We start from the raw sequence: 27,532 nt of genomic DNA, 5'->3' as shown, positions 1-27,532 counted from the left end.
CATTTTATCTATCCACACTTTGGTGCTGTTTTTATGCCGAGTGCTGAATAAAAATTGTATGTTTCTGTGCATAAGCTCTGTAAGTAGAGAACAGTTTTCCTTGATTCTGGGGGAGGGTATGTGGTAACACTTCTGAGTTTGGTGCACCTGCTGCCTTTTAATGCAGTACAGCACAGCTTCACACCTGGAAAAGAGGACAGTTTACATATGTTGCTTTTTATGTATGCTCTGGAGGAAGATGCACTCTCTAGTAGTTAAAGTCACTGTGTCCTGGAGCATAATCTTGAAAGCACATGATATAGTTAGACTAAAGTGAAGCAAAATCAATCTGGTTAGTGCCTGGATTGGTGCGTATACATACACACACACACACACACACACACACACCACTTTGAGGTCCATGGAAGACAATTACAGTGTAAATGTAAAAATAAATGTGGCACCCCATGACAAATTCCGTGTTTTGACATATTCAAAATATGTCATTTAAAAAATATACATCATCAGCGGCCCTTCTCCGTGAGCCCCTGCCAAAGGAAGTGAGGCGGGTGGCTACTAGGAGGAGGGCTTTTTCTGTTGTGGCACCCCGGCTCTGGAATGAGCTCCCTAGTGAGGTTCGCCTGGCGCCTACATTGTACTCTTTTCGGCGCCAGGTGAAGACCTTTTTATTTTCCCAGGCATTTTAGCTTTCTAAATTTTTATCTTTGTTGTTTTAAATCTGTATTTTAAACTCCTGTACTGCTGCTAGGTTTTATTGTGGTTGTATTGTTATATTGTGGTTTTAATGTTCTATATATTTTAAATTGTTTTATTGTGTGTTGTTTGGTTTTAGTTTTTGTGAACCGCCCAGAGAGCTTCGGCTATTGGGCGGTATAGAAATGAAATAAATAAATAAATAAATAAATAATTTTAGACAAATGATCATCCCAGTCTGTTCTTGGTACTTAGCAGGTACTGTCACAAGACTGCTCTTATGGGTTTTGCCCATAACACAAATCAGCACAATGTCTCAACTGAGTAGTTGGTCTAATAAAGGATGTATTGCTGTCACAAAGTCAGGTGACTACAAAATCAGAGAGGGAGAGAGAGACCTGGGTAGAGGCTTACTTAAGCCAGTTGAGTAATCCATTTTTTTCCTTCAGGTTTTCATTTTCCAATTCAGATCCAGATGCAAACATTGAGTATAAGCCTCCTGTAAAAGTTAGTTTTAAATTATGATTGTTGCTGATTTTAAATTCTTCTAAATTCCTTTTGTTATATATTTTAGGCTTTATTATATTTGTTTATATTATGTATGTCACTTTGAGAGCTTTGGCTATAGGGTGACATAAATCAAATGAATAAATAGATTTAAGAATGACTTAACAGTTTAGGCAGTTTCTGAGAGGTAGGTGGAGTTTTGCAAACATCTAGGTAGAATTTTAGCACATTTATTTTTAAAGAAAGCAATAATGAGAGAATTGCCGTTTGGCCGGTCTAGTACTATTTTTTAATTTTGTTGCATCAGTACAGGATAGAAGTAGAAGAGAAATCAAATACACATTCTCCCCAGTGCAGGCTTTTCTTTCATATTGCAGGCTGATTTTAAGGGAGTCTATTTAAGCGTTAGATGTAAAAAGAAAGCACAGTAAATAAAGAGAATGTAAGAGCAAGAAGCGTAAATACGCGGTTGATACCTAGTTTGCTCAAATGGTTCATTGGCAAGCTAGGACATTATACCTAGTGCAGAATCAGGACAGATCTTGTGTCTTCCTCTGCATGGACAGCAGCGTTACCAACTAGTGAGCCAGAATGGACCCCAGTAAAAAGCAGGGAGGGCTGTGGGATGCATTCTTGGTAGAAGCACTCAAGCGGTCCAGGCCAGCGCCTGGGGACTGTGTGCTTCTAAAGCAGGGATAAGGGATGTGAGACCCTCTAGATATTGCTGGACTGCATCAGCCCTAGCCAGCATAGCCATTGGTGAGGGATGATGGGAGCTGCAGTCCACAAAGTTTTTTTTTTTTTAAAAAGTCAGGACAAAAATTAAAGTTTACTCAAAAATATCCTCATAATGATATAATTTATAAACAGAATAATAACATTGCAGTATATACAAATTCACAACAAAGTACAATCCAGACATTTTTCAATTGCCCAACAGCAATAAAACAACTTCTAAACTCCATAGTTGCATACGGTGGGTTTTGAAAGACAGAGAAAACAACCTATTCTAAATGACCAACACTTTAGGTTCCCAAGAAGATGAACGCTATCAATAGCCAGACACATTTCGACTATGTAGTCTTCAGCGCTACATCTGAGAATTTAAATAAACTGCTTCAGAATGAATCCAGAAGACTCAGCATCCAGGCTTATTTATATATTTTTGTTACGAAGAAAATTAGACACTTTGTGACATACAAATTTCTCATATCTGTAATCCTTGAATGTGCAATTTTTCTCTTCTTGTTTATACCTGTAGTCATCCTGACAAATGTCTTTGGGTCTTGTTGTTTTGCAATGGCCTATGGCTAAAAGCAATAAGGAAAAAGAAAAGGAAAGGTTCCTCCTGTGCAAGCACCGAGTTATTACTGACTCCTAGAGGGACGCCGCTTTCGCTGGCGTTTTCATGGCAGACTGTAGCGGGGTGGTTTGCCATGGCCTTCCCCAGTCATGACTACCTTTCCCCCAGCAAGCTGGGTACTCATTTTACCGACCTCGGAAGGATGGAGGGCTGAGTCTACTTGAGCTGGCTACCTGGGACCCAGCTTCCACTGGGATCAAACTCAGGCCGTGGGGAGAGTTTCGGTTGCAATACTGCTGCCTACCACTCTGCGCCACACGAGGCTCTTCAAAAGCAATAAACGTGTATAAATTCTTGAAAATCAGTTTAGTAGTAAATGGTTTACAAGTAACCATTGTAAAGGTTACGTGACATTGCTATTTGTAGGGAAATGGAGCTGCTGGAATGCGTTTGGGAATAATGTTACAAAAGCACACATGACCACTTTCGGTGCTTAGCCTCTAGAATGTGTGGCTCACTTTCCTGAAAGAGAGAGAAAGGTCTTTTGAGTTTCAGTTCTCAAACCTTTTTACATTCCGCTTTTCAAATGGAATAAAAAATCACTTAGGATAAGATGAAGAGTGGATTAGGGCTTTGTGGTTAGCAAGCCAGGACTTCGTATTAAAGAAGCACAGTTGCTAATTAAGTGCATATGAAAATTGTGAAACGTTTGAGTAACAGAAATCATGCTGGGAAGTTTGTGAATAATCACTGATTTTTATCGTTTCATATTTGACAAATTAAGTACTCCCACAGGCAAAGATTAAAGTAGCGCTAAATACTTTTGAAATGGGCTGATTGACTTGCTGAAGGTACATTTGATAAAAAACAGCATTTGATCCCTGGGTGGCTTGTATGCTTCATGCAGAAGAAGGAGAAAGCAAAAGGATCTTTCTAATACTGAAACAATACATTGTTTAATAGTCCTGCAAGCTCTCAACAGTTAGGGGCCTCTTCTTCTTTTAGATAAAGTGTTGTTTAGAACAAAAAAATGAGATGCTTAAGTGTGAAAAAAAAATCTCCGTCTTATTTTAATTCTTTCTCTAAAGAAGCAGCCGTCCTGTAAAGTCTAGAACTTTGAAAAACCACTAAACTTTGACTTGGCTTAATAAAAATTACGTATCACTTACAAAACTTAATATTTACTAAGTGTTGAACAGAGATTAAAGAACAACGCAGGCCTGGAACGCAAGCTTACAATCCAGTAGACATGATGCAAATGGAAAAAAGAATGAGGAGGGAAGAGGAAAGAAAGTGAATTTGGGTACTAATTTTTAAAGTTACAGAACCGATCTTCTACTGACCAAGAGAAATGGCCACTGAGGAGACAGTTCTCGGAAAGGAGGAGCTAAATGGCAATTTGTCCCAGCTGACCAGATGGAGGGGGCTTTGCTGTCTTGTCCTTTCTCTCTGTCAAATATGAATATTGAGTAATAAATAATTATTAAGAATAAATAGGATTAGATGGAGTTTGTTGTAATCAAAATGATCTGATTGTGGAGCAAGGGACATTATATCTGCAGTTTCTCAGATCATGAATGAGGGACATTTCTTAACATCTTATTTATACTTGAGTACAATACCAGAGTAGACTTCCGGTCGGAGTCAGTGCCGTCCTGGTGGCGTTCTGCAGAGGTTCTGCGGGATGTTATCTCAAACAGCTTTTAAAAGGTATGCTGTATTGTGGAGGGGATTAAGAGGAGAAAAACAAAGACTTCTTGCAATGTCACTTCATGTATGAGAGACAAAAGGAACTGGCCATGTTTAGTTTGGAGAAACAAGCTGAAGATGTGATGGGAGACATTATAGGCACAGTTCTCAAAAATATAAAAGGAAAAATGTGCTAGGCACTCAAGGAAAGGACATGAAGCTGTCAGGAAGCAGCACAATATGGTTTGGTGGTGAAGAAAGACTACTTTTCTGTCAAAACAAACAGTTGAGCAGTAGACTTAAGTTATAGTAGCTATAGAATTACTTAGCCCACTGCGTTACAGTTATGGTCAGGGCTTTGCATATGCCAGGATTCTGTGGAAGTGCAGCATATTTTATTGGACACAGAATTTACTTTTTTAGTTCTTATGGTCGAGATAGTATTTGGAAGTATGTGTGCAATAGTAGTTACATTCTCTGCCATCTGTTAAGGTGCTGTCAAGGGCTCCTTGGAGGCCTCTCTCAGTCTAATCCAGTAGCCAAGTCCAGACACAGACAAAGGGATTCCTTTCAAAGCTCTATTCTTCTTTTACAACTTAACAACTATACCGTTTGCAACTAGATCTGAGCAGCACAGTACCTATGCCCTACGTTGGAACAGTTGGTCCCCGTTTGAAAGGGAATTACTGGCAGACCCCTGAACTTAAGGACTGGGGAGAGTCCCTCCCCTTTTCCCTTGGAGCCTCTGGGCGCAGCCGTTGTTTGCGCGCCAACCGGGCACTACGCCTCCTTTCCGCGCCCTCCATCTGGCGCTGCTCTCTGCGTCGCGCGTCCACCAAGTCTGCTATCCGTGCTGCATTACTCCCTGGACTGCTATCTAAGCTAGGAATGTTGGTGGGAGGAATCTCCGTCAGCTGTTGGCCCTGGGAAAGAGGAGCGCACTCCTCTCCCAGGAGCGACTGCTCTTCCTCAGAATCAGAACTACTCTGGGATTCTATGGGCTCAGTGTCCACCCTGACAGGTAGCAGGTAGCATTAGATCTAACTGTTAGATAGCTGGGCCAGTAAACATGCTGTCCTTTCTGGAGAGGAGCCCCTTCCCAGTTTCTGTTAGTGCCCAGTCAGGAAGTGCCGCAGGAAATTGATGTTGCTGTTCTGGGGTCACCCATATCTATCTTGCTGCTTGTGTGTACAGTTGCATTGTTTGGCACATGGATTAGCACCCTGAATGTCTGGATAGTGGATATCCTACAACTCTCAGCATTCCCCAGCCAGCTATGCTGGCTGGGGAATGCTGGGAGTTGTAGGACTGTTTTCTGTGTAAATGTGCATAGGATTTTGCCTTTAGGCATATCACAGGGTTTGTACTTCCTCACAGCAAGGTTTTATCTTAAAATGAATGGAATGCCAAACAGATTTCAAAAGCAAAAACAACCAATAGTCTTAAAGACGTATTTATCATGGCATACATTTTCTTGGGCAATCAGATGCATGAGGTGTTATCCTGAGTTACAGGTTCACACATTGCTACAGGTTCACACATGTATGGGGTGGATGGGATTGTAAACAGTGAGGTCAGAGGGAGTTGACCTTCCCTCTCACAATTCCCCCTCCCACAGCTATGTGCATGTGTCTATATATACTTGGAACTTGGGATAATCCTTCATGCATCTGATGAAATGGGCTGTGGTCCACAAAAGTACATGCATTCTTTAAGGTGCCACAAGACACTTCATTGGTTTTTGCAACAGCAGACTAACATGGCTACCCCTCTGGAAATTATTTCAAAAGCATTTTGCCATGAAGCACAGGCAGCTGCTTTGGAAAGAGAGCACTGTAATTTCTGTTCGCATAAAGGGCATGTGTGCTCTGGCCTTTTCCATCCATGAGGCATCGTGGTGGGAAAGCATATTTTTGAGCACAGTCTTCCAAGTGGTTCTTAATTAATTAGGCTGTAGATGTGTTTACTGTAGCTGGATTGGAAGGAAGATGGCTGGCAACATGTGAAAGCAGAATGCTCGTTTTGTGTGGTGTCTGTAGCATGCAGCACAGATGTAGGGTGAAATGTTCTTAGAAAAAGGTGCCGAGGGAGCTGCGCTTTAAATCCCCCTTCAAAGGGAAGGCATGCCAGCCGCCCAGGCTTCACACACAGAACTTGGCGCTCTGGGGGAATGTACGACTTTAATTGGTCTGCTTTTTTTCTTTTAATCAAAATGTCAGAACAGAACAAACTCGTAGGCTCTGTTTGTTCCGCTTTCCCTTGCCAGATAGCAGGTCATGCTCAGATTTTCTCCATAAATATGGATATCATCACTTGAGGAATTTTTGAATAAATGAAGTACAACTTGAAAAGTTTATTGCCTGTAGAGACAAGAGATATTAGCCCTGTTCAGGCAGGGTGACAGGGATGAAACAGAGGGAGGAAGGGGACATGAGTTAATCTCCGCTCCTACTGCACTATATGAATTGATCTTCCTTTCTTAGAAACATAGGAAGCTGCCGTATACTGAATCAGACAATTGGCCCACTACTGTTAACACTGACTGGCAGTGGCTCTCCAGGGCTTCATGCAGGAGTTTTGCCATCCTTACCTGGAGATGCCAGGGATCAAACCTGGGACCTTCTGTGTACAAAGCATGCTCTACCACAGAGCTTCACCCCCTCCCCTGCCCAGCAGCTTTATATCTGAATCTGAAAGACTTCATAAAAATCCTGGCAGACCCCAACATTTTTCTTAGGCCCATTGCAAAGAATGAGTGCATAGAGATACCCCAAATTATGGAATGATCTCCCCGACGAGGCCCGCCTGGCACAACGTTGTTATCCTTTCGGCGCCAGGTTAAGGCCTTTCTCTTCTCCCAGGCATTTGGCAGCATATGATAAGTATTAATTGATCCTGGAATGGCTTATGGTTATGGTTGTTGCGTTGAGATTGCTTGTTTGAAGTTGTTTTAGATATGTTATTTTGTGTATATTGTCTGTTCATGTGTTTTTATGTAATTGGCTTTTAAAATCTGTATGCTGTATTTTTAATGTTTTTAATCGTTGTAGCTTTGGCTTTTGGGCGGCCTAAAATAAATACAAATTATTTATTTTAAATGTATTTATTTTAAATAAACAAACAAACCTGGAAATTTGAAAATGGGTATGATATTCTCCCCCAACCCCCTTGGTCCTGGAATGCCATTTAAACCATTGGCTAGCCCATTCCTAGATTCTGTATGTGGTATTTTATCAAGTGTTCTAGGCAAATAATCTAGACTATTGAACTTTATTTTAAAACATATAGTGAGAGTTCTGTAGAAGTATTGATAATATTAAATGTAATGAAAATCTACCACACACAGAACTTGTGTGTGTGTGTGTGTGTGTGTGTGTGTAAAACACACACAGAGAACTTGGCCACTCATCACAGTGGTTAATGATGAAAGACCATCTGTTACACTTGGCTTTTAAAAAAAATTTGTATGTGGCTGTGCAGGGTGTTTACAAGGCAAAGGTTTGGCAAGTCAACCATATTGTTTTGATGGTGTACAGATTCATAAGTTTTTATTTGGAAGACTACTGTAAAATTTAGCCACAGGGTGCTGCTGTGAATGAACATTGTTAAGAATGGAGAAGTTTTGACTGAATATTTGATGTCTGTCCCTTAGTGAGTACAGCTGTGTCTCACATGCATGTGGAGTATAACTAGAGGTGTGCACTGACTGCAAGTTTTTAGTTGGACCCTGGTTCGCTTTGGAAAATGGCCAGATTCTGCTTGGACCAATTGAGAGACCATCTGTTTCAACTCGGGTGAACCCAAGTTGAGATTCGGAAATCCAAAATTTTGTGCCTCCCATTGATTAGCATGGTAGACAAAAAACTGGCTCTAACTTTTTTCAGTTTGTCAGAAGTGGATGACATTTTCAGGCATAGTAGCTCCTTAGGAGGGGATTATGCCTACCAAATTTCAGAAACAGGTGCAGTTGGTTTTGTGCTATGCACCTTCATATTTTGATATTCTTTTAAGGGAAGTGCCAATAACTTTTTTACTTCTTGGCAGCATTGGATTAAATTCTAGTAACCTGTTCCGAGGGAGTCGAGACTGCCGAATTTCACAGCAATAGCAGCAGGGGTTTTAAATGTGGAGGACATCCAAAAAGAATGTGCTTATCCCCCTATGTTCCTTGGGAACCATTGTTTTGAAAATGACAGACAGCATAGAGCTGACCCTGAATAAGGAAACTGCAGAGTTTCAGAAGGAGAGGCACAGCAGTTTATATGGAAGTCCTCAAATTCGTGTGTGTGTGGTGAGTGATTCACTTCCCCTTCTCTCTCCCTGTGCCTTTTTTGGGCAGTTTTTATGAAAATGGCACAGAGGTGATGCCAAGCAAGAAATATGTAAACTTTCCAAAGGATACTAGGCTAGGGAATAATGATGCTTGAAAGCCAGTTTAAGGCTTTTTTCATAGTGAAGCCTGGTAGCATTGAAATAATGGCCATCTCATGGTCTTATCCCTGCCCTCCCCCAAAGCACGGTGTGAAGGTCTGAGGCCTGCAGAGGCAAGGTAAAATGATCAAGCCTAGAGGCCTGGTGGGGTTTGTTGGGGGGGCAGTATCCCTGAGAGGAGTAGTTTTCATTTCCCCGTTTAAGTTTCATTTCTTCAGGTTTAAAGTAGTGCTTTCAGTTCTGAGGGAGGAGGATATGTAAAGAGAGTGAGAGTGCCAGTAAGAGCAGAGTCAGAGAGACCAGAGCCTCAAGAGAGAGCAGGAAGAAGCAGCCTGAAGAAGTCTGAATGCAGCTAGAGTAAAAGTACTTATGCTTTTTTCAACTTTTATTTTCTCTTAAGCTCCTTTGTATCTCTCAGCTCTATTGTGTATATACCTTTAGGTGTAATTTGCTTGCTTTAATTTACCAGTAAACATAGTTAAACCTTGTGTCTAGAGTGTCAATTAGGGATGGTGCAGGAGTCCAAGGAGGGGCTGGAGTCCAACAGACTCCCCTCCATCCAGCCTCCTGGATCCCACTCGCTGAGCTGTGGGGTGCTGACAGACCTGGCTGCTGAGTGCCCAGGAGCTTGGCAAGAGGCTGGGTATGGCGCTGAGGACTTGTCCTCCCTCTGCTGTCTGTCAAGAAAGCCCTTGACAGCTGGCATGGGCAGGAGGGGCCCCAGGGCTCTACCACTGTCCTCCTCCTGAGAAGGACAGGGATAGAGCGCTTGGGGGGTGCACCACACCGAGGACTCTGACAGTCAAGCCCTTGGCGCAGAGAGGAGGGGCGGTTCGCACGGCTTTCTGTGTGTGCAGGGTGAGCAGGGAGGCTTGGCGAGTGGGTGCAGCTGCACAAGGGGGGCAGTTCATCGAGCTCCCCTGTGCCCTGGATGAAGATGAGCCCATCCATCCCTAGTGTCAATCACCCCACACTTACAGCCTAAACCCCACGTTATTAGATAAAGGAAAACAGAAGAAGGAAAGTAGAATTCTTAAGGGGGCCCGAGATCCTTAAGGAGTTGTCCAAGAAGTCTAAGTCATAAGGGGGGCCTTGGCACATGGTGATTGGAGAGCCCTAGTAAAACATGCCCTATGATTAGAAGGTGGACCTGTCATTTGCTTAATAGTCTGACCTGATATAAGTCAGCTTCCTATGTTCTAATGACAAATGGTGATTGCTTGTGTGAATTGGCTATCACAGTTCAAACACCACAGCCAAGAACCTTTATGTCATCTCACACATTACTCCTTGATGAAGGCAGTTCACATGTTCAACTGCAAGCCCTTAAGCGACAAACACATGTGCAAGTCATCTGAAAGAAATTACCAACTGGAGTTGATCCAATAAATTGTATTAAGTGTTTAGGTTCTTGGGTTCCACAGAACTGTTCACAAGCAGGATGAAAAACTATCTCATCCTCCAGCTGTGTATGGGCCAAATGTAATTACAAATACAAATACTTTAGTCCACTCTGGATAGTGATCTAATCCCCAAAACATTAAGCATACCATACCATTGATTAGTACAAAGACAGGGTATTGAAATGCCCCAAGAATCAAAGGACTCCATTTAATCAATTAAGATTTTATATTTAAAAATGTCAATATTGCAGTTATCAGTTGGGACTTCTAAAAATTGCAGTTTTCCTTCAGACTTTTACTTCTGTGGTGAAATGACAATAAAAATATCCATCACAGTGATCTCCACTGAATTATGACAGCCTGTTTATGACTTGTTTCTTTATACTGAAGTTACACGTACCTGGTTTGCCATTTGGGAGGCTCTAAAAATGGTCTGTACTTGTGCTGTAATCTGGGAAATTGATCATCCTCAGATACTCTAATGATATAAATTAGCCATAGCTGCTGGCCAGTAGATAGTTGTCTGAGTTTCATAGACAGGTTTAATAAAAGCCATATTAACAGTATGTTGTGCCGCTTGATTCATTCTTACTTTGGTGGGGGACACACATCATTGGCTTCATTTCATTTATTTCATTTCTATACCATTCAATAGCAGAAGCTCTCTGGGCGGTTCACAACAATACACGGATAAAAGCAGCATAAAATAATTAAAATATACAAAAATTAAAACAATTTAAACAGCTAAAAACAATTACAGCAGACTACTAGACATGTTCAGAGAGCAGGCATGGATACCCATCATATGCCATTTAATACCTGGGAGTAGAGAACAGTCTTAACCTGGCGTCGAAAAGATGACTTGCACTATTTAATCCTGGTTCAGATCTTCCTTTAAGCTTCCTTTTTGTATTTCCTAGTATAGCCTACCCCCCAAATTAAGTTACTTTTTGAATGGCAGGCCAAGTGGAAAATAAACTGTTCATTATTAATATGCATTACTAGACATCCTCTTGGCCGTTTCTGAAAGGCTGCAGCAATATTTATTCCGCAGGGATCTGCATTCAAACACAATTGACAGCCATTTTTAAAAGCTGACTGTAGTGAAACTTGGCTCAAACCAAACTCTGTATTTTTTAAAATTTGCAAATGTAACAATAAAAAAAAAGAAAGGGCGGGATGGGGGAAAGCCATGAAAGAAAGGGGGGGAAAAAGACAAACGTAACGTAGAACATATCCCTACACGACAATAATTTACATTGCCATTAATAAAGAAAGAAAAGAAGGGGGGAGGGGGGGGAAAAGGATTGGGCCATTTTATTTCAAATATATACATTACTATAACCAGTTCATATATCTAAATAAGCATCCAAACAAAATTGACGACTGCGGGAGATACAGTCAAATGTAGTAAGAGCAGATCTTCGGACCATTGATCGGTAGTGGTATTTATGTTTCCAAGTTTGAAGTATGTGTCGCTTTGCAACTGTAATGGATCTTAACAAGCCTCTCTGCTGTCCAAACTGAGCTATGTATAATTCTGTCTCACAGCAGCTTACTTGCTTTTCCAGAACTGGGTGCAGAAATGAACAGGTAGCACAGAAGTTTCAAAACAGCTGAAATATGAGCAGGTCAACCTGAACCTGTTAACAGTTGAGCAGCAGCATAGTCTGTGCTGCCTGAAGTTTCTTCAAGGGCACCACTGCACAGTTCTGTTGGATAGGGGCAAACCTACAACCAAAGGATTATTTATTTATTTCATTTCTATACCGCCCAGTAGCCGAAGCTCTCTGGGCGGTTCACAAACTTGGATTATTATAGTAATCCAAGCTAGAATTGTATACAAGATAACGATACTGGACATTGCAACTTCATACCCAGGTAATTGAGTGGAGGGGTATATTGCTAATTTGTTGCATATACTGTGAGAGACTATCATCCCTTATTATCCCTACATGCATTTGGCTTCCATTGTGCCCCCCCCCCCCGCCATATCCAGCTGAGTTCAGCATTTGGCTTATATTTCAAACAAATCAGCAGAGGATGAGTAAGAAATAGATGTTGCAAATTGAATTAATGGAGTCAGTAAAAACGTTTAATTTTATTGTTAGACTAATCGCTAGTTCTTCAGAGTACTTAGATGTTCTTGTCTCTTTGAACCCTTGCTCTTGGAGATAACATCTTTTTGATTTTCTTTAATAATATCCAATCTAACTACATTGGGCAGTATCTGCCTCTGCTGATTGAGTTGAGCTCACTGGAATGATTGCTCATGCAACAGTGCTTTTGTGCTTCTAAAAGTAACCCGAGAAATGAGCAGAAACACACTGGATCATGACAGGTTAGCGGAGCTCCCTTCTGTGAGCTCCGCTGACCTGCCTCATTCCGGAAACGAGCGGAAACACATTTCAGGTTATTTTTAGAAGGGCAAAAGTCCTGTTGCATGAGTGGTTGCTCCCCCGAGTACACGGCCACAATAGGATGTAACCCAGTGATTTATCTCATGGATTTCTGATTTTGTCCCACATGTACAAATGAAAACGTTTTCCCTTCTAGGAAAGAAAAATGCTTTTACAGTATCTATTTTTATTTTATTTATTTATTGCATTTATACCCCGCCTTTCTCCCTCTCGCAAGGAACTCAAGGCGGCTTACATTATCCTCCTCCTCACCGTTGTATCCTCACAACAACAACCCTGTGAGGTAGGTTGGGCTGAGAGTCTGTGACTGGCCCAAAGTCACCCAGTGAGCTTCCATGGCCAAGTGGGGACTAGAACCCGGATCTCCCGGCTCCCAGTCCGTCACTCTCACCACTACACTACATTGGCTCTAATCCAGTACTGTCTCCCACAGTGGCTAGCCAGATGCCCCTGAGAAGTTCACAAGCCAGGCATGATGTCCACCCTTGTTTAGCTTGGAAAAAAGGAGGGTAAGGGGAGACATGATAGAGGTGTACAAAACTATGCATGGTGTGGAGAATGTAGATAGGGAGACACTTTTCTCCCTCTCTCATAATACTATAATCCAATGGGGGTCATCCCATGAAGCTGATTGGTGTGGGATTCAGGACAGATAAAAGGAAGCCGCCGCCACCACCTCCACCACCAGGCCTTCCCTGTAGACTTCTGCCTGGCAGACCGCCAGTCCCTGCAGGACCAGGCACCCAGGTACCCAGCCAGCTGTGCTGCTCCACCTGCCCCTCCCTGGAGGGGCTACATAAGCTGGCTGGCTGAGGTGGCCTGGGAGAGCCAGGGCCTGCAGGAGAAGCCACCACCACCGGGGAAGAGGCGTGCCTGCTGCCGCTGCCGCCACCACCACCACCAAGCCTTCCCTGTGGACTCCTGCCTGGCTTTTTAATGGTTTTTGTTGTTTTTGTTGTTGTTGTTTGTTTTGTTTTTTTTTCTGGGGGATTTTGTTGTGTTTTTAGGGGTGGGTAGCCTGCCTGATAGGCGGGAGCGAGGGGGCATGTGTCCACCTGATGGAGGCAGTGGGGGGAGTGTTGGGGGCCAGAACATACTGAGGCTGGGCGGCAGGTGCTGGCGGAGCACTAGGGGCAGGCCACGCCAGGAAAGGGGAACAAGGGAGAGATGTGTAGTATCTGTCCCCTGCTCCGGGCCTGTCCAGAGCCAAAGGATGGCTGGGGGAGGCATGACCCCATCTTCTGGCCTTTGTTTGCTGCTCTGCAATGCCAGGTCTGTTACCCAGAAAACCTCCCTCATTCATGACATGATCCTGGATGAGGGCGCAGACCTGGCATGTATTACGGAGACCTGGCTGGCCGAGACTGCTGCTCCAAACCTTGCAGCCATGTGTCCAGCTGGATTTTCGTATGCACAGCAGCCGAGGGCTGGGGATCGGGGAGGGGGAGTGGCTGTTATCTACCGAGAGTCCTTGGTCTTCACCAGACCCCCTCACCGGGAGACCAAGGTTGCTGAGTGCATGTACTAGAGGTTGGGCCCAAAGGGCAGTCTGGGGATTCTGCTTGTTGCAGAACCCAGAGTCAGAGAGACCACGGAGTGAAGGAAAAAGAGATTCTTTATTTAACGCGCGGGCTTAAGGCTGGAATCGTTTCCAAAGAGCCAGAAGCCCCGATTTACATTAGCACATTGGTTTTATAGACATTGTGACACATATGAAACGGCTCCTCCTCCCCCTCCCGCATGGGGTTGCAATCCTCAACATTTCTTCTCTTAGCACTATTGTTTATAATACAAGAACTGGGTTATAGGGTAGCCATGATAAGGAGAGAACAGAAGAGAACAGCAGAGAACAAGATATACAACTGTATGACCTTTGACAAGATAAGGAATTCCTGTGTCTCGTCAGCTTACAACAATATATTCAAGGGAGAAAGAGCTCAGCAATGAGCTGAGCATGAGACTGCAAGAGGCTACTTAGTCTGACCCCCGATATGGCTGCTACATTCCCCCCTTAAATGCATAATTTCATTACAATTATAGCATTACTGATAACTATACAAAGCTTTTTGTGACATACATATTACTTAGCCTCTTGTTGGGCTATTAGAGCGTAGAGGGCAGCAGTTTTATTAGCTGAGACATAAAACAGATTGGTTAAACAGCACATAAGACAAGGAACGCAGAGACATAACAGTATCTCTATGAACAACACTGGTAGAATTAGGATGAACAATGCTTTCAAGCCAGCTAAGACCTGGAAGCCAAGGGGTTAACTAATTGTTTTGTCTTATTGTTTTGTTAGCTACTATATTGTGCAGCTTGTTGATCTGTTCATCTACAGCATTGCCATTATCAGTTAAGTTAAAACAACAGAGCTTTTGGTGTGTCTCACAACTTAAATGATGAAGAAGGAAGAGGTAATTTATACCAGCTCTGTTTTCTAGAACTGCACCTTTTAGATCACGCAGCTTTTTATTTAACAATGACAATGCTCGTGAGGTGGCATTTATGCATTTGGCTAAGCTGCAAGCTAACCGGTTGATTTCCAGACCATCAGCCACGGCTAAACTTGGAACCCCAACTAGTGACATTGCTAAGGCCAATTTTTCTGAGTCAGAATATAACTGCACATGACTATTACAATTTTTAGTTAGTTGGAGTGCTCGAGGCTGCCGTTGACGGATTTTCTCGGGCTACAGGGGAAGAATTGGCACCAGTTCAATTGGCGGCTGAGGCAACATGGGTGGTTATCAGACAAGTTGGCAGGAATGAATGACCAAGTGCGGGAATTACATGTCTAAAACCATCCATGAGGCAAAAGTATGTGGGCATCATTAAAAGATATGTTTTGAATTTTATTACAGTGGAAGGGGGCCAGGGATAGCTTTATATTTTCTGGAAAATTTTTTGACAATTAAGCATTTGTGCACACGTAGCATTTGTTTCAGCAATGATGGGGGTGCGTAGAGTGAACTCTGTAGGGGGTAGGATCTTTGCAACCATGCCCCAATTAGCATTTTGGGAATAAGTTAAACTTACACCGTAAACTTTTAACATGGTATCTTTTTGAATTTTCTCAGGATGTCTACAGACAGGTATTAGGCAAGAGCTAATAAGCCTGTTTGCAGGTATACCTCTTGGCAAACAAAAATGTTTTACTCTCGTGATGTTAGCCAGGTGAAGCCAGTAATTATCAGCAAATCACTGGGACAAACTTCTCCTTCCAGGGGCAGACCCCCCTTTTTGCACCTTATTAAGGAAACACAATGCAGCACTACTAACACTACAACACGCATGTTTGATCTTCTTTGGGATCTGACCGTACGCTGGGCAGCTATTCACCTGGCAAGCTGCAGTAGGGTCTAGTCCCCTTCTTCAATTCTTCAGTTGCAGGTCTGACCGTACGCAGGGGGACAGTTTCCCGGTGTGTCCACAGTAAGGTCTAGCCTGAGTCTTCTTACTGCTTTTTCAGAATGATTTTTAAAGGATTTTCAGGATTTCTGTTTACAGTCTACTCTCCCCCTCTCGCTCTCTTGACTCGTGTTCAGTGTATCCAGGGTTTAACTCCAGCTACTTTCATAGCTGTGGGGGTGGAAAGTATGACAGTTTTCAGTCTTCTCTATCTGGGAGTCAAAGGGTTATTTTTCCCTCTTTAACTCATACTTTAACTCTTAATTGGAAAGGATGAACTTCTGTGATGGGAATGGCTTATTTTCTAAGACAAAGCTACGCTGGGCTTGAAGAACTTTGTTTAGTGTTTGGACTTCTTGTTTAAGGCTAACCTTTGCTTGCTTTTGATGCTGCTCCAGTGTCAATTATGAAGTCAATGTCACGGCCCCTCACAGTCAATGTCACGGCCCCTCTCAAGCTGTCTCCCTCTTCGCCCATTCTGGCCCCTTTGGTTTTCTCCTTTGTGTATTTGATTTATTTTATTTGGGCATTCATGCCACTAATGTCCATCTTGTCCACACTGGGCACACTAGTTCTTTTTTAAGAATCTTCTGCCTCTGCCGGGTCTTCTTTTTTTTTCTTTCGTCCACGTCTTTTTGGGCCTCTGGGCTGAGGGAGGGGGGTATACTGGCGATAGGCATTTGAAAGACGCTCCAAGTACGCTCTGGGGCCTCGGTGGCACCTTGCAGCACTTTAGACACTTTGGTCATATTAATTGACTTCTTCATACCTGCTTTCATGGCTTCTAACAGCAGGGTTTGATACTGGGTGAGGCGCTCTAGCCCCACTTGTGTTTTGGGATTCCAGCGGGGGGGGGGGTACTTACAAGGAGGCTTTATTGGGTAACTTACAGCACACAGGCGTACTTAATGGTTGGATCAGACAGCTTCTCTGAACCACGAGCTATTGTGCTAAATGGGTTTTATACCATACATGTTGCCCATAACACTAGCAAGCATTTTCAGCATAGGCTAGAAGTGTTTGGTTCTCAGGCACAGCTTCCTGTAAACAACTTCGCTTCCCAAAGTGCTTGATAACACTTTTTATTTATTAGTATGGGAAGACAAATTTTTTCTCTTTCTTTTGCTTTCTTTTTCTTTGCTGATCTGCCTGTATTGCAGATCATGTTTCAAACTTTTTATATAAAACTTTCTGCTCCATGCACCAGCCTTGTCTCTTTATTTGTCTTTTTCAAGTTAAACTTACTTAAACTTTTCTGCCTTACACTAGTCCCACTGACACACATTTGGGATAGGCTCTTCTTCTCCTTCTAGTTACATTTTCTTCATTTTAAAGCACTATTACATTATTGTGGCTACTTTACCCCAGGTAATAAGCTCCAGGCACAATCAGCTGCTTTTAATTTACCCTGGGGGCAACTATGGCCACGCTTCTTTTTTTACAATTTTTTTCTTTGCCTCTTGCCTTTTCTTTCTTCTTTTTTCTATCTGTCTTCTACTTTCTCTATTCCTTCTTTTCTACTTGCTTTTGTCTTTTCTCTTCGTCATCCATTGGGAACCACACTTAGTATCATTTGGAGTTGCAACTAACACTAATCTGCAAATATCACATATACTTTATGATATTTAAGAAATCATAAAATATACACAACAAACTTTTTCTGCAATTTAACACAATGAATGGAAAACACTTCTTGCATGGTAAGGCATGATGGAGCAGATCCAGCAATTATACTGGTCTTCTGGCTGAAAGCTCAGGGCTCATCAAAATCAAGGGACGGGCATACCCACACACGCAGAGTTCTAGGTCACCATTTTTGCATCGGCAACTCTATGCTGCATGAATTCTGGCAAAAGGAAATCTAAAAGTCACAGATCAAACTTAGCCTGCTGTACACTGAGCTGACTACAAACACAGACACATGGTCCACAGCGATGAGAGTTCAAGTTTATCAAAAGCTTCACAGCACTGTCTATGGCAAGTCTTTGACAATTTAAAATTTTAGTTCATGTGCAGAGTGTCTCTAAAAAGCCCAGACATTGATGGAAGCAAACAGAGACGGCTCTGGGCAATGAAGATGCGATGTTTCCAGCAAAGGCTCTCTACTTTTGCATCAGTTTAAAAAGGGAAAGTGTGGCCCTACACCCCTTTTGACAGACAAGGGCCTTTAACTTTTTAGCAAGGCCTCTGTCTAAACAGAGCGGCACAGCTCAGCTCTCTAGCCGTGACACTTTAACCTGGGCAACTCCTTTGTAAATTTTATTTTACTTCTGTCAGGTTCTCTCACAGACATTTTAAAAACTTACTCTTTTTTTTTTCTCTTCTAACCTGGTACACGAAAGCACTGAAACACTGAGTGCCGAAACTCAGGACGCTGGGGGGTGATGGGCATTGCCTTATACTTGCATTTTTCAGGCAGCCATTAATCTTCGGGGAGGCGGTGGGGTGATTTGCAGGACTTCAAAGGCAAGCTTCTCAGTTTGTTTGTATTTGTAAATCCCAAGCTCAAAACAGGACACGATGAGGTACAGGGCCACCAAATTCTTGCTTTGGCACGGGCAACAAATAACTCGGGTTAGCTTTCTTCACTGGGGTCTCAAACAGGAAAACAGTCTTAATTTAAAGTTGTAACATCACTGACAGTGTCAGCCAGCCAGCTACACAGATCTCATTGTTTTTTAAGACAGTTGCTCCAATATCTTCTTTTCTTCTCAATCAGGTTGGGTCTCCCAGCTTACACAGTTTATTGCAGCTTTCAGGAGCATGGCAGTAGCGTGATTTTGGCTTGGCCAGGAACATGCTGTCTGGTTTCTCGGTCTCTTTAGCACACACACTTAGGCAGTGTAACACTGGACACTCAAATCAGTGAGATTTCTTCATTGCAGGGAATCCCACGGCAAAAGCTTAATGGTTACGCTCTTCAGAAATCATATAGCTGATGGTCAGTAGCTACAGGCTCTATGCAATTTTAACACAGTTCAAAGCTAAACACGGTTACCTTGACAGAGATCTTTAACGTGGTCTTTCCGCTTCATTCTGCTTTGGGACAGTCTTATGGCACACTTTTCACTCGAAGAGGGGTCTAGCCTGTGCTCTGGGGGCTGATTCTTCACCTTTATTTTCTATTTTGCCTTCATCTTCTGGGTCTTCATTTTCAGTTTCCATTTCTTAGGGATTTCATCTCAATTAGGCGAGGTGATGATGTTGCACAACTCAGAACGTTGTGGGCAATTTTCCTGCCCCCCCTCTCTCGGCGCGCTAGGCTAACAGCTACGTCTTCGGCCTTACACTCTCACGCTCCCACGCTTTGTTAAAAGCCAGACTGTCCTGCAACATTTTTTTAACAAACAGCCTCAGATCTTGTTTTTTTTTTTCCTCTCAGCTCGACCTTGAGCTTTTTGCTGTTTTCTCTTTCTATTCTGAATCTTTAAAAAAACACCTTTTTCTTTCTTTGTTTGACATACATCTCAAGGGGGTGCAAGGTTTGCTTCCCCCACCACCCATAGCCTCCCTCTTAAATTGAAGACAGACACAATTAGGGAATGGGAATTGGTCAGTGAGTAAGGGGTCTCACTGGCCGACACAAGAGGATTTTTCACACCACGCACTTTGCTACTGGCCTGGGCACCCGGACGGTCAACGGTATGCGTCAGAAACCGCAGTAGCCACTCACACAATCATCAATCTCTCCACTACATCCATATGTCCCTGCCACCCACTTTTCCCACTTTTTACCAGAGCGGAAAACGGCTTCCCCAGCTTCCTCAGCTTCCTACTGAGTACTGGCGTGCTGGGTACTGGCGCCCACTCGGGGGTGTGATCAGGCCCCCCTTCTACCCGCAAGGAGTAGGTTCTTTTGTATACGTATACCACCAACACTGACCTTCTTCATAAGGCGGGGCCCTCTTTTTTTCTGCCCAGTGGCCTTTCTCCCTAAAGGCGGGGCCCTCTTTTTCCCATATACTTGCCTTTCTCCTGAAGGCTTCCAATGTGGGTTTCAACTCAATTGCAGCTGCGATACAGGCAGGGCTCAAGTTCCTTCCTCCGCTTCCCAAGGTTCTCTTGCTGCTCGCTGCCGTTTGGGCGATCCCGGTGCAGGCTTTCTCCCATTCACTCGACAAAAAGGTCGGTGGCGCCAAGAAAGGGAGGCATGCGCCGAGCTCGTCTTCCCGGTGCGGCGATCAAGAGCAGGCAACTGCCACCTGTCTGGCTCAGAGCCTGCCACATCCGAGTCACGGCACCATTTATGTTGCAGAACCCAGAGTCAGAGAGACCACGGAGTGAAGGAAAAAGAGATTCTTTATTTAACGCGCGGGCTTAAGGCTGGAATCGTTTCCAAAGAGCCAGAAGCCCCGATTTACATTAGCACATTGGTTTTATAGACATTGTGACACATATGAAACGGCTCCTCCTCCCCCTCCCGCATGGGGTTGCAATCCTCAACATTTCTTCTCTTAGCACTATTGTTTATAATACAAGAACTGGGTTATAGGGTAGCCATGATAAGGAGAGAACAGAAGAGAACAGCAGAGAACAAGATATACAACTGTATGACCTTTGACAAGATAAGGAATTCCTGTGTCTCGTCAGCTTACAACAATATATTCAAGGGAGAAAGAGCTCAGCAATGAGCTGAGCATGAGACTGCAAGAGGCTACTTAGTCTGACCCCCGATATGGCTGCTACATGCTCGTGTACCGTCCACCCCGCTGCACGACTGACTCCCTGGCCGAGGTGCTTGAGGTGGTCTCTGATGTGCGTATACAGTCCCCTAACTTATTGGTGTTGGGGGACTTCAACATACATTCGGAGGCCATCCTCACAGGATCACCTCGGGACTTCATGGAGACCATGGCCTCCTGGGAGCTGCACCATATTCTAACTGGGCCCACCCATGTAGCTGGTCATGCACTAGACCTTGTGTTTGTTTCTGGAGAAGCGGGGAGTGATCTGGAAGTCGGGGATATATCCACCACCCCCTTGTCATGGTCAGATCACTATCTGGTGACGTTGGACTTCTCGGTTCCACAACCCCTCCGCAGGGGTGGAGGACCCATTAAAATGGTCCGCCCCAGGCGTCTTGTGGATTTGAATGGTGATTCTTTGGAGCATGCAAACAGCCACTCATTTAAGGCCATGGTGGGTGGCTGGAATGCTGCAATCCCTGGGGCAGTAGATCGGGTGGCTCCGAAACGTCCTCTCCCCTTGAACAGGGTTTGAACTGCACCATGGTTTAATCCATGGTTATGAGCTCTGAAACAGGAGGTGAGACGGCTAGAGCACCAGTGGCGGAAGTCTCGCTTCGAAGACCATCAGACATGGGTTAGAGCTGTATCTTCAGCCTATCACGTGGCAGTGAAGGCAGCAAAAAAGGAATATTATGCTGCCTCTATCGCGTCTGCAGAGTGCTGTCCCAGGAGGTTGTTCCAAGTGGTCCGGAGCCTGGTTGGTCCTGTGGCTCCGGAACCACTGGAGCATTCTAAGGCCTCCTGTGAGGCCTTGGCAAGGCACTTTGCAGATAAAATTGATCAGAATTGGTGTGTTACTCTGCACGCTGTGGATACAGTTAGTGAGCAAGAGGCGGCCTGTGGCAAACCGGTTTTGTGGGATCGGTTCCAGCTTCTTCCTCCTGATGAAGTGGACAAGGTGCTTTCATCTGTATGGCTGACCACCTGCTTACTTGATCCTTGCCCATCTTGGCTCATTATGGGCTGCAGAGAGAGACTGGGTGAGGGGATCAGGGCGGTGGTGAACGCCTCCCTTGAGGAGGGAGTGATGCCATCAGCCCTCAAGGAGGCAGTGATAAGACCGCTCTTAAAGAAGCCCTCCTTGGATCCTCAAGTTCTGAACAACTTTTGCCCAGTCTCAAATCTGCCATTTTTGGGCAAGGTGATTGAGCGGGTGGTGGCGATGCAGTTGAAGGCACACTTGGAAGAAACTGATTATCTAGACCCATTTCAGTCGGGCTTCAGGCTTGGGCATGGGACAGAAACGGCCTTGGTCGCCTTGGTAGATGATATGAGGAGGGCTCTGGATAAGGGTGAATGCTCCTTCCTTGTTCTCCTCGACCTCTCAGCGGCTTTTGATACCGTTGACCACGGTATCCTCCTGGACCGCCTGGAGGGGTTGGGCACTGGAGACACCGTATTGCGATGGTTCCGGTCCTTCCTCTCCAGCAGGTACCAGAGGATAGCACTGGGAGTGGAGGTTTCGGACCCGTGGCCACTCACTTGTGGGGTGCCACAGGGTTCCATCCTCTCCCCGATGCTATTTAACATCTATGTGAAGCCTCTGGGGGCTACCATCAGGAGGTTTGGGGTGCAGTGTCATCAATATGCAGATGACACGCAGCTCTACCTCTCATTCAAATCTTCACCAAGTTTGGCCGTAGAATCCCTGTCCAACTGTCTGGAGACGGTGAGTGGCTGGATGGGGAGGAATAAGGTGAAGCTGAACCCTGACAAGACGGAGGTACTTTTGGTGGGAGACAAGAGGAGGCTAGGGGATGTTGACCTGGTGTTGAATGGGGTACGGCTACCCTTGAAAGACCAGGTCCACAGCCTAGGGGTCATTTTGGACTCCCAGCTGTCCATGGAGGCTCAGGTGTCAGCTGTGAGCCGGACAGCGCTGTATCAACTCCATCTGATACGGCGGCTGCGCCCCTTCCTTCCTGACCATCTGCTCCCATCGGTAGTACATGCCCTGGTCTCCTCTTGTTTAGACTACTGTAATGCGCTCTATGTGGGGTTACCCTTGAAGACGGTTCGGAAGCTGAAGCTGGTACAGAACGCGGTGGCTCGCCTGATTAAAGGCAGCCGCCGGCGAGATCACATCACTCCAGTGCTGAAGGAGTTGCACTGGTTACCAGTGGTTTTCCGGGCCAAATTCAAGGTGTTGGTTTTGACCTTTAAAACCCTATATGGTTCCGGCCCAGCCTATCTTAAGGAGCACCTCCAGCAGCACCAGACAGGCCGCTTAACAAGATCAGCCTCGGATGGCCTTCTCTCTGTCCCATCAGCCAGGACAGCTAGACTGGTGGGGACGAGGGAGAGGGCCTTTTCTGTGGTGGCCCCCACTCTGTGGAACTCCCTCCCTAGGGAACTCCGTCATGCCCCCTCTTTAATGAGCTTCCGTCATGCATTAAAAACGTGGTTGTTCAGGCAGGCATTTGGGGTGGGTTAGGGTATTTTAGAAAATGTTTTAATTGTAGAATTTTATTGTTTTAAACTGTTTTATTGTATGTTGTACATCGCCCAGAGTGGCTGGGTGACCAGCCAGATGGGCGATTAATAAATTTAATAATAATAACTAACTAACTAAGTAACTAACTAAATAATAAATAAATAAGTACTTCACGCAGTGCATAGTTAAACTATGGAATTCGCTACCAAAACATGTAGTGATGACCACCAATTTGGATGGCTTTATTTATTTATTATTGCATTTATACCCCACCTTTTTTCCTCTTGCAAGGAACCCAAGGCGGCTTACATTATCCTCCTCCTCTCTATTTCATCCTCACAACAACAACCCTGTGAGGTGGGTTGGGCTGAGAGTCTGTGACTGGCCCAAAGTCACCCAGTGAGCTTCCATGGCCGAGTGGGGACTAGAACTCGGATCTCCCAGCTCCCAGTCCAACACTCTTGCCACTACACCACACTGGCTCTCAAAAGGGGATTAGATTAATTCCTGGAGGAGAAGGCTATCAATGGCTTCTAGTCCTGATGGCTATGTGCTACCTCCAGTATCAGATGCAGTAAGCCTATGTACACCAGTTGCTGGGGAACATGGGCGAGAGGATGCTGTTGCACTCGTGTCCTACTTGTAGTTTCCTGGTCGATAGCTGGTTGGCTACTGTGTGAACAGAATGCTAGACCAGATGGACCCTTGGTCTGATCCAGCATGGCTGTTCTTATGTTCTTTATTGATCCCAAGCACTGATAATCAGAGGGTACTGACTTTGAGAATCAAATTCTCATTTTCAATGATCAGAGGCATTGACAGTCCCTAAATTTCTCTGATTTTTCTAAGATGTCACTAGCTTGCATGGGTATTGTAGCAATGAGCTCCATATTATATTAGCATATCCTGTTAGTATGTAGGACGCCAAGTATGGTTAAACTTGACAACCTGTATACTAACGGGGAAAGGGCCAAAGCTCAGTAGGAGAGCACATGCTTTTTATTCAGAAGGCCCCAGGTTCTATCCCCGGCATCTCCAGATAGGGCTAGGAAAGAATCCTGTCTGAAATCCTGGGAGCCATTGCTGCCAGTCAGTGTCAGTAAAACTGGGCTAGATGGACCAATGGTCTGCCTCAGTATAAGGCATCTTCCTATGTTCCTGTGTAACAGAATATGCTAAGAATATATACTAATACACTCCATTCTCTGACCCATATGGTAGCTGAAATGGCTCCATAAGCATACAAGAGGGGAGGTAGCATCAGGGTCAGGGGGAACTCCAAGATTTTCAGAAGTACTTTTTTTTTTTAGGAACCCCCCCCCCCCAAGGAAGCAATCCCCCCTCCCCCACCTTCCCAAAACTAGCCCAGTGAAGACTAAGTGCTCTCACTGGCAGTCTGGAGTGCCGTCTGTCTGTTGGAGGTGGAGAAAACAGGAAACCGGGAGGTGGGGATGAAATGGAGTATCCTGGAAAAGGCATGGCTGGCCAGCTGGAACCCTGAACAGAAGCACTTCATGCTGCAACATTTTGTTGCATATCCCACTGTGTGTGATTTTTCAACTTGTGTGTCATGTGCATAGCAAATCCCACAGCGTCTGTACCTCTCAGCAGGAGCACTTGCGGAGCAGAGTGTTCTATTTTTATGTACAAATAAAGTTTCACCAAAACTGTTAAATCATCATCCTAAAATGCCTTTCTTTTCCTTTTCTTTCAGCTCTGAAGATTTTGAATTTATTTCAGGAACTCGCATGCGCAGGCTGGCTCGAGAAGGGCAGAATCCTCCTGAAGGTTTCATGGCTCCTAAAGCATGGACTGTGCTGACGGAATATTACAAATCCTTGGAAAAAGCTTAGGCTGCTTATTAATTGCAGATCAACCTTTGACGCTTGATTTATTAACAAGAAGGGGGACCACACAGTCACCGTTTGGCACTGCTTTGTGTAGTGTCTGTCAGGAAGTTTTCCCCTAAGAAACAGATCTTTTCTCCTTAACTTAGCATCATTCTCTGCTTGTCTTATGGGTTCTATTACATATTGGCCCTAACAAACTGCTAGTTTTAATGTCTTCTTTGTTATTATGGTTAATATTCTTGTGGTAAGATTTTTAAATCTTGTCTTCTTTAAAAATATTATTTTTATGCTTCTGTGCCCTGCAGTTCTCCGTGTTGCTGCAACTTTTTTTTCTTACTTTCACATGATTTAATGTAGCTCAGATTTATTTTTTGTTTTTGTTATTTTTGCTTTTCATAGTTTGCAGGATAAATATGGCAGTCTTGATTATATGAGCTAGAAATAGGTGCTAAATTTAATCAAAATGAAATAGATTTTTTTAAAGATACTACACTTGTACTTTTCTGTCAGTGGTCTTTGAAATTCTTGTATGGAATCTCCAAAACAGACTTCAGTGTATTGCAAATTAAACTTTCTTTATGGAATCTGTGTTTCATTTGTCTAGTCTCTTTGTAATAGTGTAAAGAGTACTGGAAAATAAATCAAAGCAGTAATTTTGAGGTTACTGATCCTCAAATCCTCTTCCCCCTGTTTGTGGTAGGTGTAATGCCATTGTTATTTTTAAAAGTGGTGCAGGTTTTGTTTTTTTCCATTGCTTGACAGTGTGTTAACACTTTTCAGTTGCTGAGACTAAGTTGTCACTTCTATTGGCTGGATCTGACTTAGGCTGCAATCCTGCATTCACTTACCTGGGAGTAAGCCCCATTGAACTCAATGGCACTTACTTTTGAGTAGACATGTATAGGATTGTACCATCAATCACATTTCTGCATTGGGAGAAAGCTATGGCAAATACATACTGCCTGCTTCACTGGTGCCTCCTTGAACCTATCTCATTTTAACATTCAAAATATGATGGAAGCAAGTTTCAATGATTAACATAGCAGGACCTGATGGTATTCTTTAACATCTCCTTGACATCATCAGAAATGTAGTTAGGAATGTTGAGTTCTTGCTAGTTATTAGCTCCCCCTCCACTTAGCTGCAAACTTTGTGTCCTCAGAGTATGCTACGGTTATATGTATGCAGTTCAGGTAGTAGTTTTAACTCATGCTGAAAGATGAGCATAGGTCAGTAGCAGAGTACATGCTTTTGCATACCAAAGGTCCCAGGTTCAGTTCCTGGCATTTCCAGGTAGGGCTGGGAAAACTCATGTCTGAAGAGAGTCGGTGTAGACTACACTGAGTTAGATCGACAGCTTGCTATGTTCCTCCCAAGTCCCGATGAATTCTAATTCAGCAGCACAGCATATTGCAGTTGTAGGTGCGTAGCAATGCTGATCTAAACCACTCAATATAAATACCAAAGAAAGAGAGAATAGGCCACAAGAAGTTTTCTCCATGCATTTCGTCTGAAGCAGAATTTCTTTTGAATAGTTCCTAATGCTGTTCAATATATAACAATCTATCCAAAGGCCCTCTCTAGGATCATGCTAAATCTTTTCAAGTAACAGTTTTGGGTTGCTAACTTCAAATTTAGATACAAAATTCACAGTAGTGATTTTTTAAACCAGCCTGTGGTCCTTATTGATGTGCTGAAATCTCCCCTTCTTAATCTTATGCAGAAGGACCATATGTCTCTTCTTATCCCACTGTAACCTTGGAACTTTTCTTTGTCCCTATCAGAAATCATTCTGACACATGGAGCATGATTGTTTCAGGCGGTGGGTGGAAAGTAATAAAAGAATCTCCTGCTGGTTGTGAAGAACCCTAAAATCAATGAAGCAAGGGCAGGGGCACTCTTTTTCCTTCCTCCAAAACTGAAGTTAATGAGGTGGATGGAGTTTACTAAATCTTGGGGTGAGGAGTTGAATAAGTGCTATAAAACCATTACAGTTCATCAATGACATATCTATTCCAGATGATGCTTTCTTCTCTAACCTACTTTAAGTGACGTCAATTATTCCTCGGGGGTCAACAAAAAAGCAAAAGGCTAGGTATATGCCATTTTGCAAGATGGAGGCTCTAAGCTGTTTATTTTTAAAGCTATATAAATTCACATTCAGAAACTGAGGTCCTGAACTTTGATGGAGAAGTTGCTCTCTTAATGAAGATTAAGGATGCTGGCTTAGATCTAGGATGCTCAGTTAGAGATCTTAAACCCTGGATTGCTCAGTAAGTACTACCAGACGTGGAACTGTTGCATAAAGCTATTAAAGCCAAATCCTGGAGCCAGTCCAAAGGTCTAGGTTGCAAATAATACTATCAATAAAAATTGGTAAGGAGAAACCGCAATGGATGTCTTTGTGGGTTTCAGTTTTGTCATCTTTGATTGTCATAGGAGACTTGCATGCAAAGCATTAAAATCAGTCCCACTGACTTTTTTTTTAAGGTCACAAAGTGTATGTTATAAAGACCCTGGTAAGCAAATGTTTTCATAGGAAGAAAGCTCAAAAGAATACTGTGTTTTGATACTTTGCTGGCAAAATGGTGTAATTCCTTTTGGGTGTGAGCCTGAAGGCAGACTTGGCCAGGTAAAAGTGGT

At 43.8% G+C, this 27,532-nt stretch overlaps 1 protein-coding gene and 1 long non-coding RNA gene across 2 annotated transcripts in view; one reads left to right on the top strand and one right to left on the bottom strand.

The window, feature by feature from the left end:
- Window positions 1–26,352, top strand: part of PAPSS1 (3'-phosphoadenosine 5'-phosphosulfate synthase 1) — a 90,017-nt gene extending 63,665 nt beyond the window's left edge. The window contains exon 12 of the mRNA XM_084855831.1: window positions 24,754–26,352. Within this exon, the coding sequence (XP_084711957.1) occupies window positions 24,754–24,892 (139 nt within the window). The 3' untranslated portion in view covers window positions 24,893–26,352. The remainder of the gene's footprint in view (window positions 1–24,753) is intronic.
- Window positions 14,524–19,171, bottom strand: LOC146343786 (uncharacterized). Its single transcript, XR_014792026.1, has 2 exons — window positions 18,164–19,171; window positions 14,524–16,028 (listed from the first exon to the last, which is right to left on the bottom strand). It is a non-coding gene; the product is annotated as an uncharacterized LOC146343786 (long non-coding RNA).
- Window positions 26,353–27,532: the final 1,180 nt, after the last annotated feature.

This window comes from Heloderma suspectum, chromosome 5 (assembly GCF_057233095.1).
Source record: "Heloderma suspectum isolate Gila_16-S chromosome 5, 16-S_ref, whole genome shotgun sequence".
Classification (NCBI taxonomy): Eukaryota; Metazoa; Chordata; class Lepidosauria; order Squamata; family Helodermatidae; genus Heloderma; species Heloderma suspectum.
This window is presented reverse-complemented; position numbering and strand designations above follow the sequence as displayed.